At 43.6% G+C, this 22,042-nt stretch overlaps 1 protein-coding gene across 1 annotated transcript in view; it reads left to right on the top strand.

The window, feature by feature from the left end:
• The first annotated feature begins 5,762 nt into the window (after positions 1–5,762).
• ZC3HAV1 (zinc finger CCCH-type containing, antiviral 1) overlaps positions 5,763–22,042 on the top strand; it is a 61,398-nt gene continuing 45,118 nt past the window's right edge. Inside the window, exon 1 of the mRNA XM_065883589.1 lies at positions 5,763–6,070. Coding sequence (XP_065739661.1) covers positions 5,763–6,070 — 308 coding nt within the window. The remainder of the gene's footprint in view (positions 6,071–22,042) is intronic.

The following is a 22,042-nucleotide window of genomic DNA, read 5'->3' as shown; positions in this document are numbered from 1 at the left end:
TACCCAAGTAATTCCTCTCCTCTCTTCTCCTTTCCTTGTCAATCCTCTAAAATGAGTGCTGTATTTTGATTTCCAACCTGACCATTCTGAGAACTATCGAGTAAGTTGGAATATAAGATGGTACACAGAAGTTATTGACAAAGGAGTACTGTCTCAGGATACGGGGTTTAGGGGGTACAAGGAAACTGTATGAACAAGTAGCCCAGATCTCCATGTCACTCATTACACTTGCACCAGCACCCCTCCACCAGCTTATACCTATGGCCACATGAGGGGGGTCCCATGTAAACAGTAAAGGAAGAAGAAACAGACCAAGCTGGGAGTATGGATGAGTCCCCTCAGTATGTGGGTACAAGCTGAAAATGGAAGGCAGCTACATTACAGTCATACTTAGGGGAGGCCTTGAAAAACGGTGGTGAAGGAAAATCTCCCCAATGGAGGAGCTTTCAGATGTGCACTAGGTCATCTGCGTTGTGTGGAAGGAGAATGGCCCAAGGTTAGAACAAATGTGGACTCATGGACAGTGATGTGTGGCCTGGCTGGTGTCTAGAGGACCTGAAAGAAAAAGATTGTAAAGTCAGAGACAAGAAGAGCCGGAATTGAGGCACATGGATGAACTATAGGATTGGATGCAAAGTGGGAAGTTGTTTGTATAATGTTTTAAGCCCACTAGTAAATATCCATTACAAAAGATGTACCAACTAGACAAAGTAATTTGGCCAGTTAATGTAGCCAGCCTTGGTCAGAGCAGCTGTCCCACCCCAGCTACGTGATGGGTACCGAAGAGCCTACAGTGGCAAAAGAGATGGAGGCAATACAAAAACCTACAGCGTGGACTGTCATTTACCAAAACAAATATAGCTACTGCCACCTCTAAATGTCCAATGTGCCAGCCATTAAGACCAAGGCTAAGCACTATTCCTTAAGGAGACCAATAGGATACTTGGTGACCAGTTGTGACATTGTGACGTCTTTTTTCCTGGAAGGGCCAGAGGTTTACTGTGTCAGGAAAAGACAGATTCCAGGTATGGGGTTGCCTTTCCTGCCTGCAGGACCTCAGTAGCACCACTCTGGAGGCTTAAAGATTGCCTGATCCACAGACATGGGATCCCACATAACACAGTATCTGACCAGAAGATTCTTTACAGTAAATAGAGGAATGGGCCCATAAACATGGGATCTACGGGTCATATCACACACAGTGTAATCCCAAAGCTGCTGGATAGATAAAATATTGGAATGGTCAGTTAGAGGTGCAGCCGAAGCTCCAGCGTGGAGGCAATATACTGCAGTGATTATATTTCCTCCAGGACATCGGAGTATACTCCTTCAGTCAGATAACATAGGTGTGTCTTCCACAATGGGTGGAAGCATGAGTGGCCCCAGTTAGCATCATTCCAATGACCCAATGGGGAGGAAGAAATTTTCCTCTACCCTTCCAGGTTCTTTTGGCTGGTCAAAAAATTAAATTGACATGAGACAGATTAACAGAAGAAAATCAAAGTTTAATATCATGTATACATGGGAGAGATGCAGGAAAACTGAGTAAGTCCCCCAAATAGCTGAAACCCTCACCTTAAATACCATCTTCAGCTAAAGACAAAAGAGCATGTTGGGGGTGGTGGTTTGGGACTTCAAAGGGGAAGAAGGCCATTCACACGGAGATGGAAAAGCAAACGTTTGGTAAATAAATGTTTGCTGGGTCAGGCAGAAACAACGGGACACAGAGTGGACTCTGATCTCTAGGCCCTGTTTAGTGTTTCCCCTACCACCCCTAGCCCATATTCTTTGCAGGTATCTCTGGTGATAGCTCTATTTGGGAACAGACCCTCTATCTAAAATTTTTTTAGGCAGTTGTGGGAAGGTCAGAGTTTCTTCCTGAGTCTTTTGGGCCTTGATTATTTTCAGCTGGAAATAATCCACGTGCTAAAGTGATATTAGGGGGCGGCAACTTTTGCTCTCCTACAAATCCACTGAGCTTCCCTGTCCCCACAAGTCCGGGTTCTGCGAAATTAGAAGTCTTGGTCCCCAAAAGGGGCACATTCTTGCCTGAGGATACAGCAAATATCCCATTGGATTACACGTTATGGCTGCCACCAGGCACTTTGCCCTCCTAATGCTGAGAGACCAGCAGTAAGACAAGGAATCACTGTCTTATCAGAGGTAATTGACCTGGTCAGCAGGAAGAGGTAGGGCTGCTGTTAGAGGGGGCAGGGAGGAATATGTGTGTACTGCAGGGACCTATTTGTGTGTCAGTTGGTACTCTTTTGCCCAACTGTGACTGTGAATAGACAAGAGCAGCAACAGTGGTCTGAGAAGGTGCTTGGACCTCTTAGGAATGAGGGTTTGGGGTACCCACCCAGGTGATCTACTGAGACCACCTTAGGATGAGGGGAATTAGAAATGGATAGTGGTGCCATCATCAAAAAGTCTACAAATAATAAATGCTGGAGAGGGTGTGAAGAAAAGGGAACCCTCCTGCACGGTTGGTGGGAATGTAAATTGGTGTAGCCACTATGGAAAACAGTATGGAGTTTCCTTAGAAAACTAAAAATAGAGCTACCATATGATCCAGCAATCACGCTCCTGGGTATATACCTGGAAAAGATGAAAGTTCTAATTTGAAAAGATACATGCACCCCAATGTTCTTAGGAACACTATTTACAATAGCCAAGACATGGAAGCAACCTAAGTGTCCATCAGCAAATGGATAAAGATGTAGTATATACAATAGGATATTAGTCATAAAAAAGAATGAAATAATGCCATTTGTAGCAACGTGGATGGACCTAGAGATTATCATACTAAGTAAATTAAGTCAGAGAAAGACAAATACTATATATCACTTACATGTGGAATCTAAAAAATAGTACAAATGAACTTTTTTACAAAACAGAAATAGACTCACAGACACAGAAAATAACCTTATGGTTACCCAAGGGGAAAGGAAGGGAGGGATAAATCGGGAGTATGAGATTAATAGATGCACCTACCATATATAAAATAGATAAACAACAAGGATTTACTGCATAGCACAGGGGACTATATTCAATACCTTGTAATAAACAACAATGGAGAAGAATCAAAAAAAAAGAATATACATATGTATAACCGAATCACTTTTCTGAACACCTGAAATTAATACAATATTGTAAATCAAATATATTTCAATAAAAAAAGAAAAAGAAATGGATGGTGGTGGAGGGAAGTGATGAGGGCCAGTTGTGGTCCTACAACCAGGTGCAGTGACAGAAGCCGTAGTTCATTCCATTAACTTCCCTCTTCTAAGTTATTTTTCAGGAAGAGCGGCCCATCGGAGTGCTGAAAAAGCTGTTTCCCGAGTACAGATGGAGAAACAGATCCACGTGGCACGGAAGGTAGACTAGAGCGGACACAGGGCGTCACTCAGATTTCCCTTCAAGGCAGGGCTTGCTCCCCAGCTGCAAGGAGTGTGTTTAGCTGAGTGCCTCCAGCTGTAGCTCCTTCAGGATTCACCTCACTGACTAAGCTGAAGTCAGGCACTGCTCCAGCGGCCCCTGCCAATGACCATCCAAAGCAGTGGTACAAGGGCCTAGGCTTTTCTGCCCGAGGCTAGTCTCCTGCTCCCGTTGGGCCGGCGGAGACCTTGTGAGGTCTGCATCGTGGTTTGACAGCCCTCACAGACCAATCCTGCTGCTTCTCCTGACTTTTTCTGGCGTTATACTCCAGGAGATCTGTACTCTCAACTCCATATCAGTGTCTGCTTCCTGGAGAACCCAACCTATGACAACACGAATTTCCTAAATCTCTGCTTTTTTCCTCTCCACAACCCCTTAAATTGTTTCTCAGGGCCTCAAATTGAGGGGAATTTTATATCTCTAATCCCAACCACTCTAGCCAAACTGTACTCTTCTCCAACCTCCTTTATACCCCGTTGCAGCACTTAACCACGGATTCCCTTATGTTTTTTTTTTTTTTCTCCCTTATGTTTTAATGTTTTCTCATGTCTTCCCAAACATAAGCTCCTTAAGTGCAGGGACTATTTCTTAAACTTCTGTATGTTCAGAGTGACTAGCTAAAGTAAGGGCCACACAGAAGATATTGAATTTAATTGATTTGATATTGAAAGCCCAGTCCCTGGGAACCTGTCAGACCACAAATCAGGCCAAGTGGATTAAAGGAAACTATAAAGTAATAGCTAGAGGGAACATAGCATTTGCTGGTTTTCATACCAAAGTACTGTATTCCTAAGAGACTCTGATCATCAACCATGAATCACCAATCTGAGAATGACCATTAATCATTTTGAAGAATTTCTAGTTTGACAACTGAATTCTATCATTTAAAAAAAGGTTTATTACTTATCCCATCAATGACCTATTTCACCTGGGAGTGTTGGGAGGAAAAACCTTTTGCCTCTTCCAATTTGAGTCCAGTGATTGGGTCCTGCAAATTAACTGACAATAGACAGATTAAAAAGAGAAAAGACAAGATTTATTTAGCATGGGGGGGGGCAGTTTTCAATAATGGAAACCTCCTGGAAGAACCTGAAGTAACTTTATATATCTCAATTTAACAAAAGGGGGGTTTTCAGGACTTCAGTGGGAGAGTATGGAAGGTTCTACTGGGCTTTTTGATGCTAATTGCAATGGACAGTCTGTCTCCAGGGCAACTGAATTAGCAGGAAACTCCCTTGGAAAGGGTTGAAAGGTAGCTGTATTTTCAGGACGCTTTGCTTTAGTCAGATTAAGAGAAACTCAGATAAAATTTCTTTCTGTATCTTCTGTAGTTCAAATGTTCTCACTTTATACCAACTCTGGGGGTCCAAGTGAGTCCCCACTGAGGGAAAAGGTCTTGTCCGAATATCCAAAGAGAGGAACTTATCTGAAGCCTTGGGATATGTCTAAGCACGCCTGCCCGACTGTGACTGATTACTATCAGGGATTAAGCGGTGTCTGGGGCACCTCTGTTAGTGACTATAGACAGGCAAGAATGTGTCAAGAAGTGGTTCTTCAAAGAGCTCATAAGAAGGCAAAAAAGAGGGAGAGCAATAATACTTGTCCTTTGAGAAGGAAGGGTGGTGTGAGAGAAAGTTCACAGTGGTCCTGGCCAGGCGGACCACGATCTGGGGCCCAGATTTGGGGAACCTCAGGTTCCCAGGCTCCAGCTTGTAGGCTGTGTTTACTCAAATTACTTTCTCAAGTAGAATGAGGATGACAATATCTAACTCGTGGAGTTGTAAGATTCACTAATACCGGAGGCAGGGCGCCGGGCTCGGAGCAAGCGCTCACTTGGGTCTGTTCTTTCCGGGAATGGGTGGGCCAGAGAACCTAGCACTCCTCAAGAAAGCTCCCAAGACTCGCGTCATTCGTCACTTTGGCTGGTTTATAAAAACTCCACCAGAGCCCCGAGATCAATTTTTAGTTTCTCTTCTTTCCGGAGAAGCCTCTCGGTGCCCAGCTGGGGAACCTGACCCTCGAGGAGCCGTCCGGTGGTCGCCGTGTCGCCGGCAGATTAGCCCGCGCTTGTTCATCCTCTTTCCACTAGGTTACCGTCGCGATTGACTTTAAATCTGACACAGGACGGTGAGATTTGGCCTCTCGACCCAAGTTTACTGGGAAACCGAAACCGCTGGGCTCGGCGAGCGGCGGCGGAGAGCGCACGCTCCCTCGCCCCGGGCGCGCCCAGCCCGCGCGCCGCCCGCGCCCGCCCCCGGGACTCTTAAGTTTCGATTCTCCCTGGAGCAGAGTCCCGCGCCGCGGCCAGGCCAGTACAGCGCGCCATGGCTGACCCGGGGATATGCTGCTTCATCACCAAAATCCTGTGCGCCCAGGGGGGCCGCATGGCCTTGGAAGCGCTGCTCGACGAGGTGCAGCTCTCCGAGGCGCAGCTCTGCGAGGTGCTGGAAGAGGCCGGGCCCGACCGCTTCGTGGTGTTGGAGACTGGCGGCAAGGAAGGGGTCATCCGGTCCGTGGTGGCCACCACTCGAGCCCGGGTCTGCCGTCGCAAGTTCTGCAACAAACCCTGCGGAAACCTGCACCTCTGCAAGCTCAACCTGCTGGGCCGGTGCCACTATTCGCAGTCGGAGCGGTGAGTGCCCTGGGAGGGAGGGGCGTCTCCCCGGTCCCGGTCTGGGAGGACTGTCGCGGCTGCTGCTCCGTGATGAGGGGCGCGCCCTCGCGGGGACCTCGCACCCGATGACTCTTCCTCCAGCTGCTCACTCCTCTGCTTCCCTTCTTGCTGGGCCCGCGCTTCTGCTCTCGAAGGTTCCCTTCCCTCCAGCGCCTTCAGACCTTCCTTCGAATATGGCTAGCGCGCTACTGCCCCGGTGAAGACTACGATTAACTCCCCACCTCCATAAGGATAAAGTACTTTTGGGCAAGCCAGGGCCTAGACAATTTGGATGCAGGTTTGGGAACGAAAGAAAATGCCTCCATTCTCTGGAATCTTGAGTCTTCCCCTCTCTGCTACCTTACCCCCTAGGTATTGTGTGGTCTTCCCAGCCCCCCAGCCGACTCGATCCCGGGATATGTCTCCATTGCTGCGAGCTGCGGGTCTCTGCTTGGCCTTCCTTTCCAAGCGCCTCCTTTCCCCTCATTATCACTTTTCTTATATCTGACTCTAGCCCGCACTACCAAGACCAGAATGGTTCTATTCAAGGTTACCAATGATGGGCCCTCTTCCAGAACTCCTTTCCCGTGGGCCCCGCGGTGGCCTGCACCGCTGACCGCCTACCTTTGGGACCACTTTGAAACAGTGTGCCATATCTCCCAGGCAGCTGCTTCTGTGTTCCCACTTGTTCTTTTTTTGCTTCCTGCATATAGGTGTGCCCCAAGGTTTCAGTTAAGCCTTTTGATGTACCTGTATTCCAGGTCTCTCCCCGAGAGCCCTCACTTCCTTGGGTTTAGTCGTCACATCTACAAAGATGGCTTCCTTGTGTACATCCGCTGCCCCGGCCTTCCTACTGACTCTAGGTTCTTCATCTCCAGGGGTCTGAGGAGCATCTGCACCTGAATATCCTGCCAGGCTTTGTCAAACTCATCTTCTTTCCCCCAGCGCAGGGTCTTTGACACTCCCCCCCCAACCCCCAAACTCTTATTCCTCCTTCATAATACCTTAAACACCAAGTTCTTTTATTGACCAATCCCGTCCCTTCCCTGTCTGGTTCCTACTTCGCATCTCACTTCTAAATGAATGCCTTGTTGAATTAATGAATGATTTTCTCTGACCATAGTCTTTCTCCCCATCTTTCCTATCCGTATGTACTTTTGCTAAATTATTTTTCTTGATGTAGTACTTGTCACACTTCCTCCATCCTTAAAAACTTTAAGTGGTGTCTTAGTGTCCAAAATGGTGGTCATCAAACTTTCCAGCATGCGCTTATAAGCGAAAAACTTTACTCACTCGCAATACTTGTCTGATAAAACATACAAAAGACAGATGTTTTAAGTGGATGTGGTAGGTGAGATAATTTTTAAAAAAAATTTGTTTAGAGCAAAACTAAAATTTTAAAAATATGCCCCATTGTTCTTAAAAATAAATATTTATCATGTCGTGAGGCAACAATTTGAAAGTCTATTTCTGAGTTGCAGGAAGTTATGTGTATGGAAGGAGTCATCTAAGTCGGCAAATAAAATCGGGAAGGAGGAAAAGAGGGTAGAGAGTAGAAAAAAGGAAGGAACATTCTAACACTCTTCCGAATAACAATGGAGATGGAAGACTTTGTTATCATTTCTGTTGTGAAAAATTCTTCACCAGTTAGTGTTGGCTGTTAGTTTTAAATACATAGGCTTCTTATCTTTTAATTTTTTACTATGAATATTTTCAACATACACTAAAGTAAAGAAAAGAGAATGATGAACCCCTATGTGCCCATCAGTTCAACAGTTTTCAAAGTACAGTAAGGCCAGTCTTGGTTCATTTATTCTCCCCTCCCCATCCCTGTCCCCAACTCAAACGTGTTATTTTAAACCAAATGCCAGAGATTATTTGCTTTGTAAATACTTTAGTATCTCCAAAGATTAAAGACTCTATTTTATTAGTATAACCACAGTACAACGATCACTTTTTTTACGATTATATTTTCTTTTTATAAATTTATTTATTTATTTTTGGCTGTGTTGGGTCTTTGTTGCTGTGCATGGGCTTTCTCTAGTTGTGGCAAGCGGGAGCTACTCTTTGTTGCGGTGCGTGGGCTTCTCATTGCAGTGGCGTCTCCGTTGCGGAGCACCGGCTCTAGGTGCGTGGGCTTCAGTAGTTGTGGCGTGAGGGCTCAGTAGTTGTGGCTCACAGGGTCTAGAGCACAGGCTCAGTAGTTGTGGCATACAGGCTTAGTTGCTCTGCGGCATGTGGGATCTTCCCAGACCCATGTTGCCTGCATTGGCAGGCAGATTCTTAACCACTGTGCCACCAGGGAAGTCCCTACGATTATAATTTTAATATCATATAATATCCAGTTAGTGTTCAAATTTCTCTGATTGCCCTATACTTGGACTTTCATTTTCAGGGAAAAAAACCTACACAGTCATAATTCATAATGGTTTCAATATGTTATATATTTAATATATTTAGAAACTTTTAATTTGTTACATGCAGTAGGTTTAGAAACTTTAGTTTTTTGTTTTATTTTTGTTGTTATTATTTTGTTGTTGTTGTTTGCAACTCAAAACCATTTTAAGCTCGTAAGTTGGGTAGTTAACCTGCACTTGTTTATATTTTCAAAGAGGAATAATATATTCTATATGAATAATATGGTCTATGCAAGTTTGGGTGGATTCTCTGGAGAAGTCATTAAAGTTATTATTACCTTTTTTTTTTTAGTTGAGTGTTAAATTCTTATTTCTTAAATGTATGGGTCCAGTCTTATTTTTAAAATCTTTTTATATAACTTTTGAGTTTGGGAATTACAAATTTTTAATCCATTAATGTACACTGTGTCCTCATAATAAGGACCCTTGGGAGAATTCTTTTTCTTTTGCCTAAAAGCCTAGAAAATATAATTTTTTCCCAGGTATATTTTAAAATATTTTCCCTTTCTTAGCAACTTATAAATCCTCATCTTCTAATACTTGACACGTGGGAGTGTAAGGGCTTTCTTTGTGGATTATAGGTTGGTGGGCGCTGTTGACCAGTTGATACCCATGTTGAGGTGACCATTCAGTTTGGTAACTGTTCTCTGTTTGCATGAGGATAGTTTGCCTTTTGCTGGACTTCTACATTTTCCTCTGTAGTACTAATATTTATAGATGGGCTTTCTCCTATCAGTTCTGCTGTTCCAGTCTTTTATGTTGCTTTTATTTTTAAAATTTTTTAAATTTTTGGCTGTTTTGGGTCTTTGTTGATGCGCGTGGGCCTTCTCTAGTTGCGGGAGCAGGGGCTACTCTTCATTGCGGTGTGTGGGCTTCTCATTGCGGTGGCTTCTCTTGTTGCGGAGCTCGGGCTCTAGAGGCACGGTCTTCAGTAGTTGTGGCACACGGGCTCAGTAGTTGTGGCTCGCGGGCTCTAGAGCACAGGCTCAGTAGTTGTGGTGCACGGGCTTTGTTGCTCCCCGACATGTGGGATCTTCCCGGACCAGGGCTTGAACCCGTGTCCACTGCATTGGCAGGCGGATTCTTAACCACTGTACCACCAGGCAAGTCTCTCTGATGTTGCTTTTAACTATACATTTTAGTTGACAGCAGGGCTTGCTTCACTATTGGATAATTAGTTTTGGTCCATCATTTTGGGTATTTCTATTTGCTTTGCTGAAATATACGCCCACACATGGAGTTCTAATCCCAGTTCTGGCACAAATAATAACTACCATTTGTTGAACAAATAACTGTCTACCGAGTACTATGATAAGCACTTTAGAGATGGTATCCAAGTTCACCTCTACTATGATTCCTGACGTAGGTATTGTAAGTCCCATCTTTTTTTTTTTTTTAATATTTATTTATTTAATTTATTTTTTTGGCTGCATCGGGTCTCAATTGCGGCATGTGGGCTCTTCGTTGCAGCTCGTGGGCTTCTCTCTAGTTGTGGCATGTGGGCTCTAAAGCATGCGTGGGCTCAGTAGTTGCAGCTCGCGGGCTTAGTTGCCCTGTGGCATGTGGGATCTTAGTTCCCTGACCAGAGATCTAACCCATGTCCCCGTCTCCTGCATTGGAAGACGGATTCTTTTTTTTTTTTTTTTGCGGAACGCGGGCCTCTTACTTGCTGTGGCCTCTTCCGTTGCGGAGCACAGGCTCCGGACGCGCAGGCTCACGGGCCCAGCCACTCCGTGGCATGTGGAATCCTCCCGGACTGGGGTATGAACCCGTGTCCCCTGCATCGGCAGGCGGACTCTCAACCACTGCGCTACCAGGGAAGCCTGGAAGGCGGATTCTTAACCACTGGACCACCAGGGAAGTCCCTAAGCCCCATCTTAATGTAAGGTAACTCAGGCCTAGAGCTGTTTAGAATTTTACCGAAGGTCCCATAGCTGATAGCTGGCAAAGATAGTGTTGAACCGAGATCTGCATGACTTCTTTTTTTTTTTTATTTATTTTTTTATTTTTTATTTTTTTATTTTATTTTTTTTTATGACTTCTTAACTTAGCTACTGGTGTCGTCAAGTAGCTCTATGAAGTGTGATCTTTCATTAATTCAAGGTCAAGATATTGTTTTGCAAGCATGATTTCTGTTTAACTGTTTAAAGCAGGCTGTCTGTCTTCAACTAGCTTTGTGGTTTCTGCTAATGTGGGTGTTTCCTCTGGGTTTTTTCCTGTTTGTATGCCTTTTTCATTTGCATAACTGAAACTTTGGGTGGGGGTGGGTAGATAGGAAGAAAACGAATTGACAATTTCATAAATTGAAAAAAAAAAAAACCAAACCAACCAAAAATATGCAAAGAGTAGGGCTTCCCTGGTGGTGCAGTGGTTGAGAGTCCGCCTGCCGATGCAGGGGACACAGGTTCGTGCCCCGGTCCAGGAAGATCCCACATGCCGCGGAGCGGCTAAGCCGGTGAGCCATGGCCGCTGAGCCTGTGCATCCAGAGCCTGTGCTCTGCAACGGGAGAGGCCACAACAGTGAGAGGCCCGCGTACCGCAAAAAAACAAATAAAAAAAAATGCAAAGAGTAGTACAAAAAGCATCAGAGTATATATATTCTGAGTATATAACGAAAGCTATACTATTTAAAAGAATATATAGTATAATAAGCTTATAATTCACCTCCCAGAATAAATATTTACATTTCTATTTTTGCTTTTTTTATTTTAAAATAAAATAAATACCATAACAGGCCTAAGGTTATTGTTTTTTTCTCTTCCCTAGTCTCACTTCCCTCTTTCCCCAGAAGCAACTTCAATCATGATTTTGGGGTGTGTCCTGCCCTTCTATGATTTAAAAATTTCCTGTCATATATATTTGTATTCATATACAAGATGTAGTATTGTCTTATGTGTTTTAGAATTTTTACCCAAAGTTATATTTTGAAGATCTATTCATGTTGTTATAAGGATCTAGTTAATTTATCTTAACAACCATATAGTATTTCACCATATGATTTACACCACAGTTCGGCACCTATTCCTGCAATAATGGGCATTTAGAATATTTCTAATTTTTTGCTACAAAAAAGCATGCTGCCAAGACTATACATTCTCTTGGTGCTCATGGCAAGCGCTTCTCCAAGGTAGATCATTAGGAAATGGAATTGCTGGGTTCAATTCTTGCACCACTTCAACTTTTCGGGATTCTGACAAATCAGTGTCGTAAAAGTGGTTGTACCCATTTACATTTTCATGTTTGATGTCTCAGTTTCCCCATTTTATAGCCAACTAGCACTTAGTATTATCAGATTTTTTTTTTTTTTTTTTTTTTTGCGGTACGCGGGCCTCTCACTGTCGTGGCCTCTCCCGTTGCGGAGCACAGGCTCCGGACGCGCAGGCTCAGCGGCCATGGCTCACGGGCCCAGCCGCTCTGCGGCATGTGGGATCTTCCCGGACCGGGGCACGAACCCGCGTCCCCTGCATCGGCAGGCGGACTCTCAACCACTGCGCCACCAGGGAAGCCCTCAGATTTTTTTGATTTATGCCGATCTGAAGGGTATACAATGGTATCTTATTTTTTTATTTTAAAAGAATTTTCTCATTAAAGTTTTTATTATGTGATATTTAAGTCTTACAAGAATGTATAAAACATACAGTGAATATCTGTGTACCCACAAATCAGCTTCAGAAATAAAATATTACACAGTTAGAACCCCCTGAAATCTCACCTTTGATCATCTCCCCCATTTTAGAGGTGATAACTAGAGATTAACATACCAGCTTTAGATACAATTGACTAATAAACATTGTTTATATTTAAGGTGTACAGTGTGATAGTTTGTTATATGTGTACATTGTGAAGTGATTCCCTCAATCAACTGATTAACCTATTTATCACCTCCTCTATTTACTCCCATTTTTTGGACGGTGAGAACACTTCTTTTTAAATAAATAAATACATTTATTTATTTATTTTTGGATGTGTTGGGTCTTTGTTGCGTGCAGGCTTTCTCTAGTTGCAGCAAGCGGGGGCTATTCTTCATTGTGGTGCGCGGGCTTCTCACTGCGGTGACTTCTCTTGTTGCGGAACACGGGCTCTAGGTGCGCGGGCTTCAGTAGTTGTGGCACATGGGCTCAGTAGTTGGGGCTTGTAGGCTCTAGAGTGCAGGCTTAGTAGTTGCGGAGCATGGGCTTAGTTGCTCTGCGGCATGTGGGATCTTCCCGGGCCAGGGATCGAACTCACATCCCCTGCATTGGCAGGTGGATTCTTAACTACTGCACCACCAGGGAAGTTCCTGATGATTAGAACACTTAATATCAACGCTCTTAGCAAACTTCAGGTATACAATATTTATTATCAACTATGGTCACCATGCTGTACCTTAGATCTCCAGAACTTATTCATCTTATAACTGAAAGTTTGTATCCTTTGACCAACATTCCCCCCTCCCCCACCCAGATCCCTGGCAACTACCATTCTATTCTCCTTTTCTACGTGTTTGACTTTCTTAGATTCCATGTATAAGTGAGATCATGCAGGTTTTTGTTTTGTTTTGTTTTATCTTTCTGTGTCTGTCTTATTTCACTTAGCATCATGTCTTTTAGGTTCAAGCATTTCACAAATGGCAGAATTTCCTTCTTTTCATGGTTGAATAATATTTCATCTTATACATATAAACCACATTTTCTTTATCCATTCATCTGTGGATGGACACTTAGGTTGTTTCCATATCTTGGCTATTGTGAATAATGCTACATTGAACTTGGGAGTACAAATATTTCTTTGAGATACTGATTTCATTTCCTTTGGATATATACCCAGAAGTGGGATTGCTGGATCATATGGTGTTCTATTTTTAATGTTTTGAGGAACTCCATATTTTCCATAATAGGCATACCAATTTACAATCCCACAACACTTCTGCATTCGATATTTATTTTTCCCACACATTTATTATGTTTCTACATGTGTTTATTTCTTTTATAATTTTAATTTTATTTTTAAAAACATTTATTTATTTGGCTGTGCTGGGTCTTAGTTGTGGCACATGGGATCTTTGTTGCTGCGTGAGGGATTTTCGTTGTGGCATGTGGGGTCTTTTTTTTGGTCGCAGCATGCAGGATCTTTTAGTTGTGGCATGTGGGCTCTTTAGTTGCAGCATGCAGGCTCTTTTAGTTGTGACATGCAGGATCTAGTTCCCTGACCAGGGATTCAACCCACACCCCCTGCATTGGGAGCACGGAGTCTTAACCACTGGACCACCAGGGAAGTCCCTACACATGTGTTTATTTCCTTTATTTTTATTTTATAAATTTTATATATTTATTTTTGTCTGCATTGGGTCTTTGTTGCTGCGTGCTGGCTTTCTCTAGCTGTGGCGAGTGGGGGCTACTCTTCGTTGCGGTGCATGGGCTTCTCATTGCGGTGGCTTCTCTTGTTGTGGAGCATGGGCTCTAGGCTTAAGTAGTTGTGGCATGCAGGCTCAGTAGTTGCCGTGTGTGGGCTGTAGAGCACAGGCTCAGTAGTTGTGGGGCACGGGCTTAGTTGCTCTGTGGCACGTGGGATCTTCCCGGACCAGGGATCGAACCCACGTCCCCTGCATTGGCAGGTGGATTCTTAACCACTGTGCCACCAGGGAAGTCCCCATGTGTTTATTTCTAAGCAACACTTGGGATTATTTTGCCTGTTTTCAAGCCTATAAATTACATCAATACTAGGTATGCAAATACTTGCTTTATTTTGCTCTTGTTTGCACAGCATAATGTTTCTGAGACTCACCTCTAATATACAAAGCCCTGTTTCTGTACCACCTTGAGGCCTGGGCAAGATGGACTTCTGCCCTGCGTCCTCTGCTTTACAGGTCCTATTCCAGCCCAACTGTATACCTACTCACTTATTGAGGAGTCTGGGGTTAAGGAATCGTGCTCATTTAGAACCAGTGGCCTCTGTCTGTGGCCCCTACCCCTGTTCTAGACTATGCTCTGGGTTCCCAGGACCCTAGAATTCCCAAGCCTACTTCGAGGGCCTGAGTGGGCTTCTTCCCTGGGTCTTCCTACACGTGGAAGGAATTTGGATGTACAGGCTGGCATGTTCACTGCCTCTGTATGATGGTGCTGGCAATGTGGGACAGAGCCTGAGGGGGAGAAGAGAAGAGGTGGGCTGGAGTTGGGAGCGGGGGCTGTCTTTCTTTCCTCACCTTTTTTTTTTTTTTAACTTTTTGGCTGCACCACACAGCATGCGGGATCTTAGTTCCGGACCAGGTATCGAACCCGCGCCCCCTGCAGTGGAAGCACGGAGTCTCAACTGCTGGAACACCAGGGATGTCCTGGGGGCTTTCTTCATTTTACTACATCCTATTCATAGAGCTCAAAGGAGTCTGAGCATTCTAATTCAAACTTGGCCTTCCGGGTCATTATGAAAGTATGTTTGTCAAGATAGGAAGAGAGAATACATATATACGTACATACATACATACATATATATATATATATTAGAACATATTTTATTGAACCATTTCTTAGCTTGACTAATTACTTTGAAGTGTTTAGATATTTGGTGCATGGGCCTCCATTTTATCATGCCTCAAACCCCACAAATTTTAGGAGAGGGACTGCTCTAGTTCTTTCTTTTATAAACAATAGCTTTCTTTTGTACAAACGTACGCAATTTATATATCAATTTTCTTGTTATTAAAATATAGATTGTTTTCAGCTTTTTTGCTATTACAAACTGTAGTATTTTGGTACATCTTTCCTTGTGTAAACATGCAAAAGTTACCTAGGTATCTAGTACCAGAATTCCCAGATTTAAGCTTTAGGAGATTTAAGCTTTAGGAGACAATACCAAATTGTTTTCCAGTTTTGTATACCAAGTTTTACTCCCACCAGAAAATTATGAGCATTCCCGTGTTTCGTATCCTTGCCAATTGATGTCATCAGCCTTTTACAAATTGTGCCAATATAAGGAATGTGAAATTGTGCCTCATTGTGTTTTATTTATTTATTTTGGCCATGCTGTGAGGCACGTGGGATCTTAATTCCCAGACCAGGGATCGAACCCGCGCTCCCTGCAGTGGAAGCGCAGGGTCTTAACCACTGGACCACCAGGGAAGTCCCTCACTGTGGTTTCAATTCTTTATATATTCTCCGTCTCTGGCCCTTTTAAGTCATGACGCTTGTTTAAAGTTTAAAAAACAGTTTTTATATGCAATTTTTAAAGTTATTTTCCATTTATAGTTACTACAAAATATTGGCTGTGTTCCCTGTGTTGTACAATACATCCGTGAGCCTGTCTTACACCCAATAGTTTGTACCTCCCACTCCCCCACCGCTGTATTCTCCCCCCGACCAATGGCAACCATTGGTTTGTTCTCTGTATCTGTGAGTTTGCTTCCTTTTTGTTATATTCACTAGTTTGTTGTATTTTTTAGACTCCACATATAAGTGATATAATATTTGTCTTTTCCGTCTGACCTATTTCACTTAGCATAATGCCCTCCAAGCCCATCTAGGTTGCTGCAAATGGCAAAATTTCATTCGTTTTTATTGCTGAGTGGTATTCTATTGTGTATCTATTCTACATCTTCTTTACCCATTTATCTGTTGATGGACACTTCGGTTGCTTCCATATCTTGGCGATTGTAAATAATGCTGCTGTGAACGTTGGGGTGCATGTATCTTTTCAAATTGGTGTTTTTGTTTTTGTCAGATATATACCCAGTAGTGGAATTGTTGGATCATGTGGTAGTTTTATTTTTAGTTTTTTGAGAGACCTCCATACTGTTTTCCACAGTGGCTGTACCAATGTACATTCTCACTAACACTGTATGAGGGTTCCATTTTCTCCACTTCGACACCAACATTTGTTATTTGTGTTCTTTTTGAAAACCTTTCTGACAGGTGTGAGGTGATATCTCATTGTGGGTTTTTTTTTTTTTTTTTTTTTTTTTTGGCGGTACGCGGGCCTCTCACTGTTGTGGCCTCTCCCGTTGCGGAAAACAGGCTCCAGACGCGCAGGCTCAGTGGCCATGGCTCACGGGCCTAGCCGCTCCATGGCATGTGGGATCTTCACGGACCGGGGCATGAACCCATGTCCCCTGCATCGGCAGGCGGACTCTCAACCACTGCACCACCAGGGAAGCCCTCATTGTGGTTTTGATTTGCATTTCTCTGATGATTAGCGATGTTCAACATCTTTTCATGTGCCTATTGGCCATCTGCATTTCCTCTTTGGAAACATGTCTATTCAGTTCTGCCCATTTTTTTATTGAGTTGTTTGGTTGGTTTTTTTTTTTTTTGATGTTGAGTTGTATGAGCTGTTTATATATGTTGGATATTAATTCCTTATTGGTCATATCATTTGCAGATATTTTCTCCCATGCAGTAGGTGTCTTTTCGTTTTGTTGATGGTTTCCTTTGCTGTTCAAAAGCTTTTAAGTTTAATTAGGTCCCATTTGTTTATTTCTGCTTTCATTTCCTTTACTTTAGGAGACAGATCCAAAAAACATTGCTGCAGGCATAATGCTTGTTTTATTTATTTATTTATTTTTGGCTGTGCTGGGCAGCTTGTGGAATCTTATTTCCCCAACCAGGGATGGAACCCAGGCCCTTGGCAGTGAAAGTGCAGAGTCCTAACCACTGGACCGCCAGGGAATTCCCAGTGCTTGTTTTTCAAGTTTGTCTCATGTGGTGTCTAATTCTGACTTGTTGCTTCTGTTTGCATTTTTCTTTTTCTGTCCTCTTAGCACTCTATTTTTGTCTATAATTGCCTTGACTATATTTAATTTTTTATCATAAAGTGTACAGTTCGATGGCAATAAGTACATTCATGATGCTGTGCAACCATCACCACGGTCTTGTTCCAGAACATTTTCATCATCCCCGAAAGAGGCCCCACACCCATCCACAGGCACTCCGCATTATTCCTTCTACCCAGCCCCCGGCAACCTCTAGTCTTCTTTCTGTCTGCATGGATTTGCCTATTCTCGATGTTCCCTCTAAATGGAATCATCCAGTATTTGTCCCGTTGTGTTTGGCTTCTTTCACTTAGCAGATGTGTTCAAGGTTTGCCTTTTACTCTTGCATGTTGCTTGTCATTTGAGGGGGTGTATTTACCCAGGAGGAGTCTTCTTGGACGTCTCCTTTGTTCCTGATCGTGCTGTGTCCATGGAGTCTCCTTGTCAGGCTGATGCCCTTAGAGATAGGCTGCTTTCTGTGATGTCACAGCACGAAGGGGTGTGTGCCCCGTAAGAATCATTTGGGAAGTTTTGCTCTCCTTTCAGATTTGCTTCATATTTATTTGAATTTGATCAAATTTGACTTTCAATTTCTGCAGCCTTCTGCAAAAATTAAACTAAGAAACTTAATAAGTGATACTGTGAATCATGATAAACAATCTTAAATAAGTGACAAATAGGCATCTGATAACAAAATATTTTCTACTTTTTACATAATGTGGAGATGGCAGAATTAAAGATTTAAAATAAGTATAGATTCGTTTTCCATCCATAAAAAGTTTCTGATTTGATTACTGCTCCTGATCACATTTATTTCCAAACTGGTGTCTGTGATCTTTACCTACAGGCTACTTTGGAATTGACAAAGGCCCCAAGATGGTGGTGGAAAAGGAGTAAAAGAATCTAGAAGAACCTAGGATTTCAAGTCCATTGAGAAATCAGTTTAACCAAATTGGGGCACGAGAGTTAGACTCAGTTTGAGAGAAGAAAGTGGAGACCTAATTCATGAGCTTTTAATGCTTCCCCACTAAGAAGAGATTTTAAGATATTACAGACCAGCGACTTCCCTGGCGGTCCAGTGGTTAAGACTCCACACTTCCACTGCAGGGAGCATGGGTTCCATCCCGCATGCCTGGTGGCCAGAAAAAAAAAAAAAGAATGTTTTAGACCAATTCAGAGCTTCAAGTTAAGAGAGGTCATCTGGGGAAGTAGTTTCCAAACATTTTGATGCCTCACCCCTGTCATTAGAGAACATTTTCAGCATGTACTCCTATTATGTATCTATTTATTTAAAAACCATATGATGTATAACTCTTATTTTGAGTATTAAATATTTATTAATTTGTTACCTTTTAAAAGAACTTTAAAATCAACTTTTGAGGTATGATTTACATACAATAAAATATACCCATTTAAAGCGTACAGTTTGAAGAGTCTTTGAAGACTCGTAACAAATGGATATACCCATGTAACCATCATCATGATCAAGATACAGAAAATTTTCATCAGTCTAAAGGTTCTCTTATGCCCCTTCTAAATTAACCAATGAATCCTCCCTAATCCTTCACCTCTTTCAGCCCAGGCAATAATTTTTTACTCTTAGATACAAAATAAATATAAAGAGTTGTAACATTTTTTTTCCCACACCTTGATGGGTCGATTTTGGGTTGCCCCTGTGGTATAGTAGGTACCCAGCTTTGGAGCAGTACTTCTCAGGCTTTGATGTATATCTGAATCGCTTGGGGAGAGCTTATTAAAATGTGGATTCCTAATCACACAACAGAAATTCTGGTTCAGAAGGGATGAATGGAGGCCTTGGAATTTGTGTTTAACCATCACCCTAAGGATTCTCTTGCAGGGGTTCGGGAGCCACACTTTGAGAAACAGTATCTGCAGATGTGCTTCCTGGAAGATTGCAAATGCAAGTTTTATGTGGCTTTAGAGTTTGAGGGAGTCAGAGAAATGCGTTCTTTGGTGCTGAGTGAGCAAATGATGAAAAAAGTGTTGCATTCCTCCAAGGTTAGGGTGACATGTCTCTTACTCTTATATGACAGAACAACAAGACATCCAGGAAACCTCAGACATTCTACCCACTACGTCAACAAATATTTATTGTGTCACCAAAAGAAGGCTATTCTAAAAGCTTCTGTCCCTTTCTCACTGAAAGAATCCTCAAACACCATTAACCAGTTAATTCATCTTTCTCCCTAGTTTAATATTCTTAACTTCCAAAGGGATTTATGTTGGGAAGTGTGGCAGAGGGAGAAGAGGCGTTTTCAAGGAGAGGAGCCTTGTGTGACCTACTGTCTCTACTCAAGATTTTGGTGGGAATTCCCTGGCGGTCCAGTGGCTAGGACTCCATGCTTCCAATACAGGAGGCAGGGGTTCGATCCCTAGTCGGGGAACTAAGATCCCGCATATCCTGCGGCCTCTCTTCGCTTCCTGTGCTTTTTCTCAGCCCTGATGTGGACTTAGGGCCATGAGCCCAAACTTCTGCACACTGGAATCACTTGAGGAATCTTCTAAAAATACTGATGCCCAACTCCTACCCCTGGACATTCTGATTTAATTGGTATAGGGTATGACTTGGGCATCAGGGTTTTAAAAAAGTCCCCAGGTAGTTCTAATGGGCAGCAGAGTTTGAGAACCACTGATTAAAAGGACCAGAGAAATAAGTCAAACTGGGGAGATTGTCTACAATATTGTGGCACCGGCACTGTTTGCCTTACTCTTGGTACAGTTATAGGTTACAATCAGTTCCTCGGCCCCCCACCTCTCCCATCCTCAGCGGGCCTGGTCCCCTCTTGTTGCTCCCTGCAGCCCAGAGTCTTGGAGCCTACCAGCTGCATTCCCCTCGCCCGGCCGGGGCCCTCGGCCATCTGCACCTGGGGCTAATCACGATCAGCAGTCGGCGTCGTCTTCGCGCGTAATGTGTTCTGGGTAATACAGTTGTGGTTGAAGCAGGTCGATTTCTTCGGCTTCACCCTTTCTCTTCCTAGACATTGTTCCTTACCCTGTTGCTGTGCTCTCTGCTGGTCTCCTCTGGTTCTCCCCCATCTGACTAGGGGTTCCAGGTTCAGTGAACCATCCCTGCCTCTAGTAACTGGCAACTTAATCTCCAACGTCAGAAGTACAAACATATAGACGATAGGAGTCTCATGACTAATACTTTTCAGGGTTGGTTTTGATTGGTGACGTTTTATTCTTTAGATGAGTGCTCTCTAGATTTTATCTTTCACACATCCCGGTTTCTTTTTTGCCTGGCTTGAATCACGATGAGCTATTTCCTGTCTTCTGTACACATTGACTAGCTCTTCGATTTTGTCCACCCTCCCACATGAGGTGTTGGGGAACCGAGCAGGTGAGTAGGAGAAGAGAAGGGGTATTTTGATACAAATGACTGTGAAAAAACAAGACTTTCCTTAAGGTTATCTTTTTCCCTCTGGTCTGATTGTGGAGCCCAGGGTGGGCCCTATGTTTGCTGACTCGTGAAGTGCTAGAGGTCACACGTGTGAGTATCTAGTTCAGGAACCTAGCTTAGAATTTCCTCTGACAGGCCCGGCCAGCAATCCCAGCCTGGACTGCATATGGGAACCATCTGGGGTCTCACATCCTGTCAAATTAAATCAGTCTCTGAGGCTGTGGCCCAGGCTTAGGTATTTCGAAGCACTCCCCGGTTGATTATCATGTGTAACCAGGGATGAGGACCACTCTGCAGGCTAGACTTCATCTGTGATTGGGGGAGCGTTTATTGCCAGGGTTAAAGTAACATTTTGTTCTGTGACTGGAAGAGAAGAGTGAAAAAGTCATTTGTTTTTAGGCTTTTGGCTTGAGATTCCTGAGAGACATTCCTGCCTCTTCCAAGGCCATCTTCGCTCTTTTTAAAAAAGTTATCACCTCTTATCCCAGCTCATGCTGTTTTAAGTTTATCTGCTCCAAGTGCAAGCAGCATTCTGCAAACACTTGTTTTCCCCTGGGCAGTTCATAATGGTTTGTGGGCAAGCTCTTTTCCGTGCCAGGAGGTGGGGAGTCCCTGTGGCTGTGAATCAACCTTCTGCCGAGCCCATTATTCTCTGTTGGAGAAGGTAGCCTTGAGCATCCTTGCTCCAAGTGTGCTCATTGGGCTAGCAGCATCAGCAGCACGTGGGAGCTTGTTAGAAATGCACATTCTCAGCCCTCACCCCAAGACCTGCTGATCAGAAACTCTGAGGGTGGGCCCCAGCAATCTGTGTTCTAACAAACCCTCTAGATGATTCTGATGTGAGCTAGAGGGTTGAGACTCACCCAGCAGGTCTGGGATGGGGCCTGAGAATTTGTATTTCTGACAGCCTCCTAGGTGATGCTGATCAGGGGACCTCACTTTGAGAACCACTGGCTTTGAGAACTCCCAAGAGGCCTTGGGAGACTTTCACACTATTTCCTGGCTAAATCCTCCTAGCGAATATTAGGGACCTGGAGCTGGGACAGAGTGATCAGAAGAAAGTGAGAAGGAAGCTTCTGCATCTTAAACCTGAACATGATCTCCATCCAGCCCTGACCATGATGAGCGCTGCTGCCTCCGCAAGGCCAATCATAAGAAACCGTTTCTTTTCTTTTTTTGGCCTCGCCGTGCGGCATGCAGGATCTTAGTTCCCCAATCAGGGATCAAACCCGCGCCCTTGCAGTGGAAACATGGAGTCTTTTTCTTTTTTAACATCTTTATTGGGGTATAATTGCTTTACAATGGTGTGTTAGTTTCTGCTTTATAACAAAGTGAATCAGTTATACGTATACATATGTCCCCATATCTCTTCCCTCTTGCATCTCCCTCCCTCC

Source organism: Phocoena phocoena, chromosome 9, assembly GCF_963924675.1.
Source record: "Phocoena phocoena chromosome 9, mPhoPho1.1, whole genome shotgun sequence".
NCBI lineage: Eukaryota > Metazoa > Chordata > Mammalia > Artiodactyla > Phocoenidae > Phocoena > Phocoena phocoena.
The sequence above is the reverse complement of the archived record's forward strand: the minus strand, read 5'-3'. Positions and strand labels throughout refer to the sequence as shown.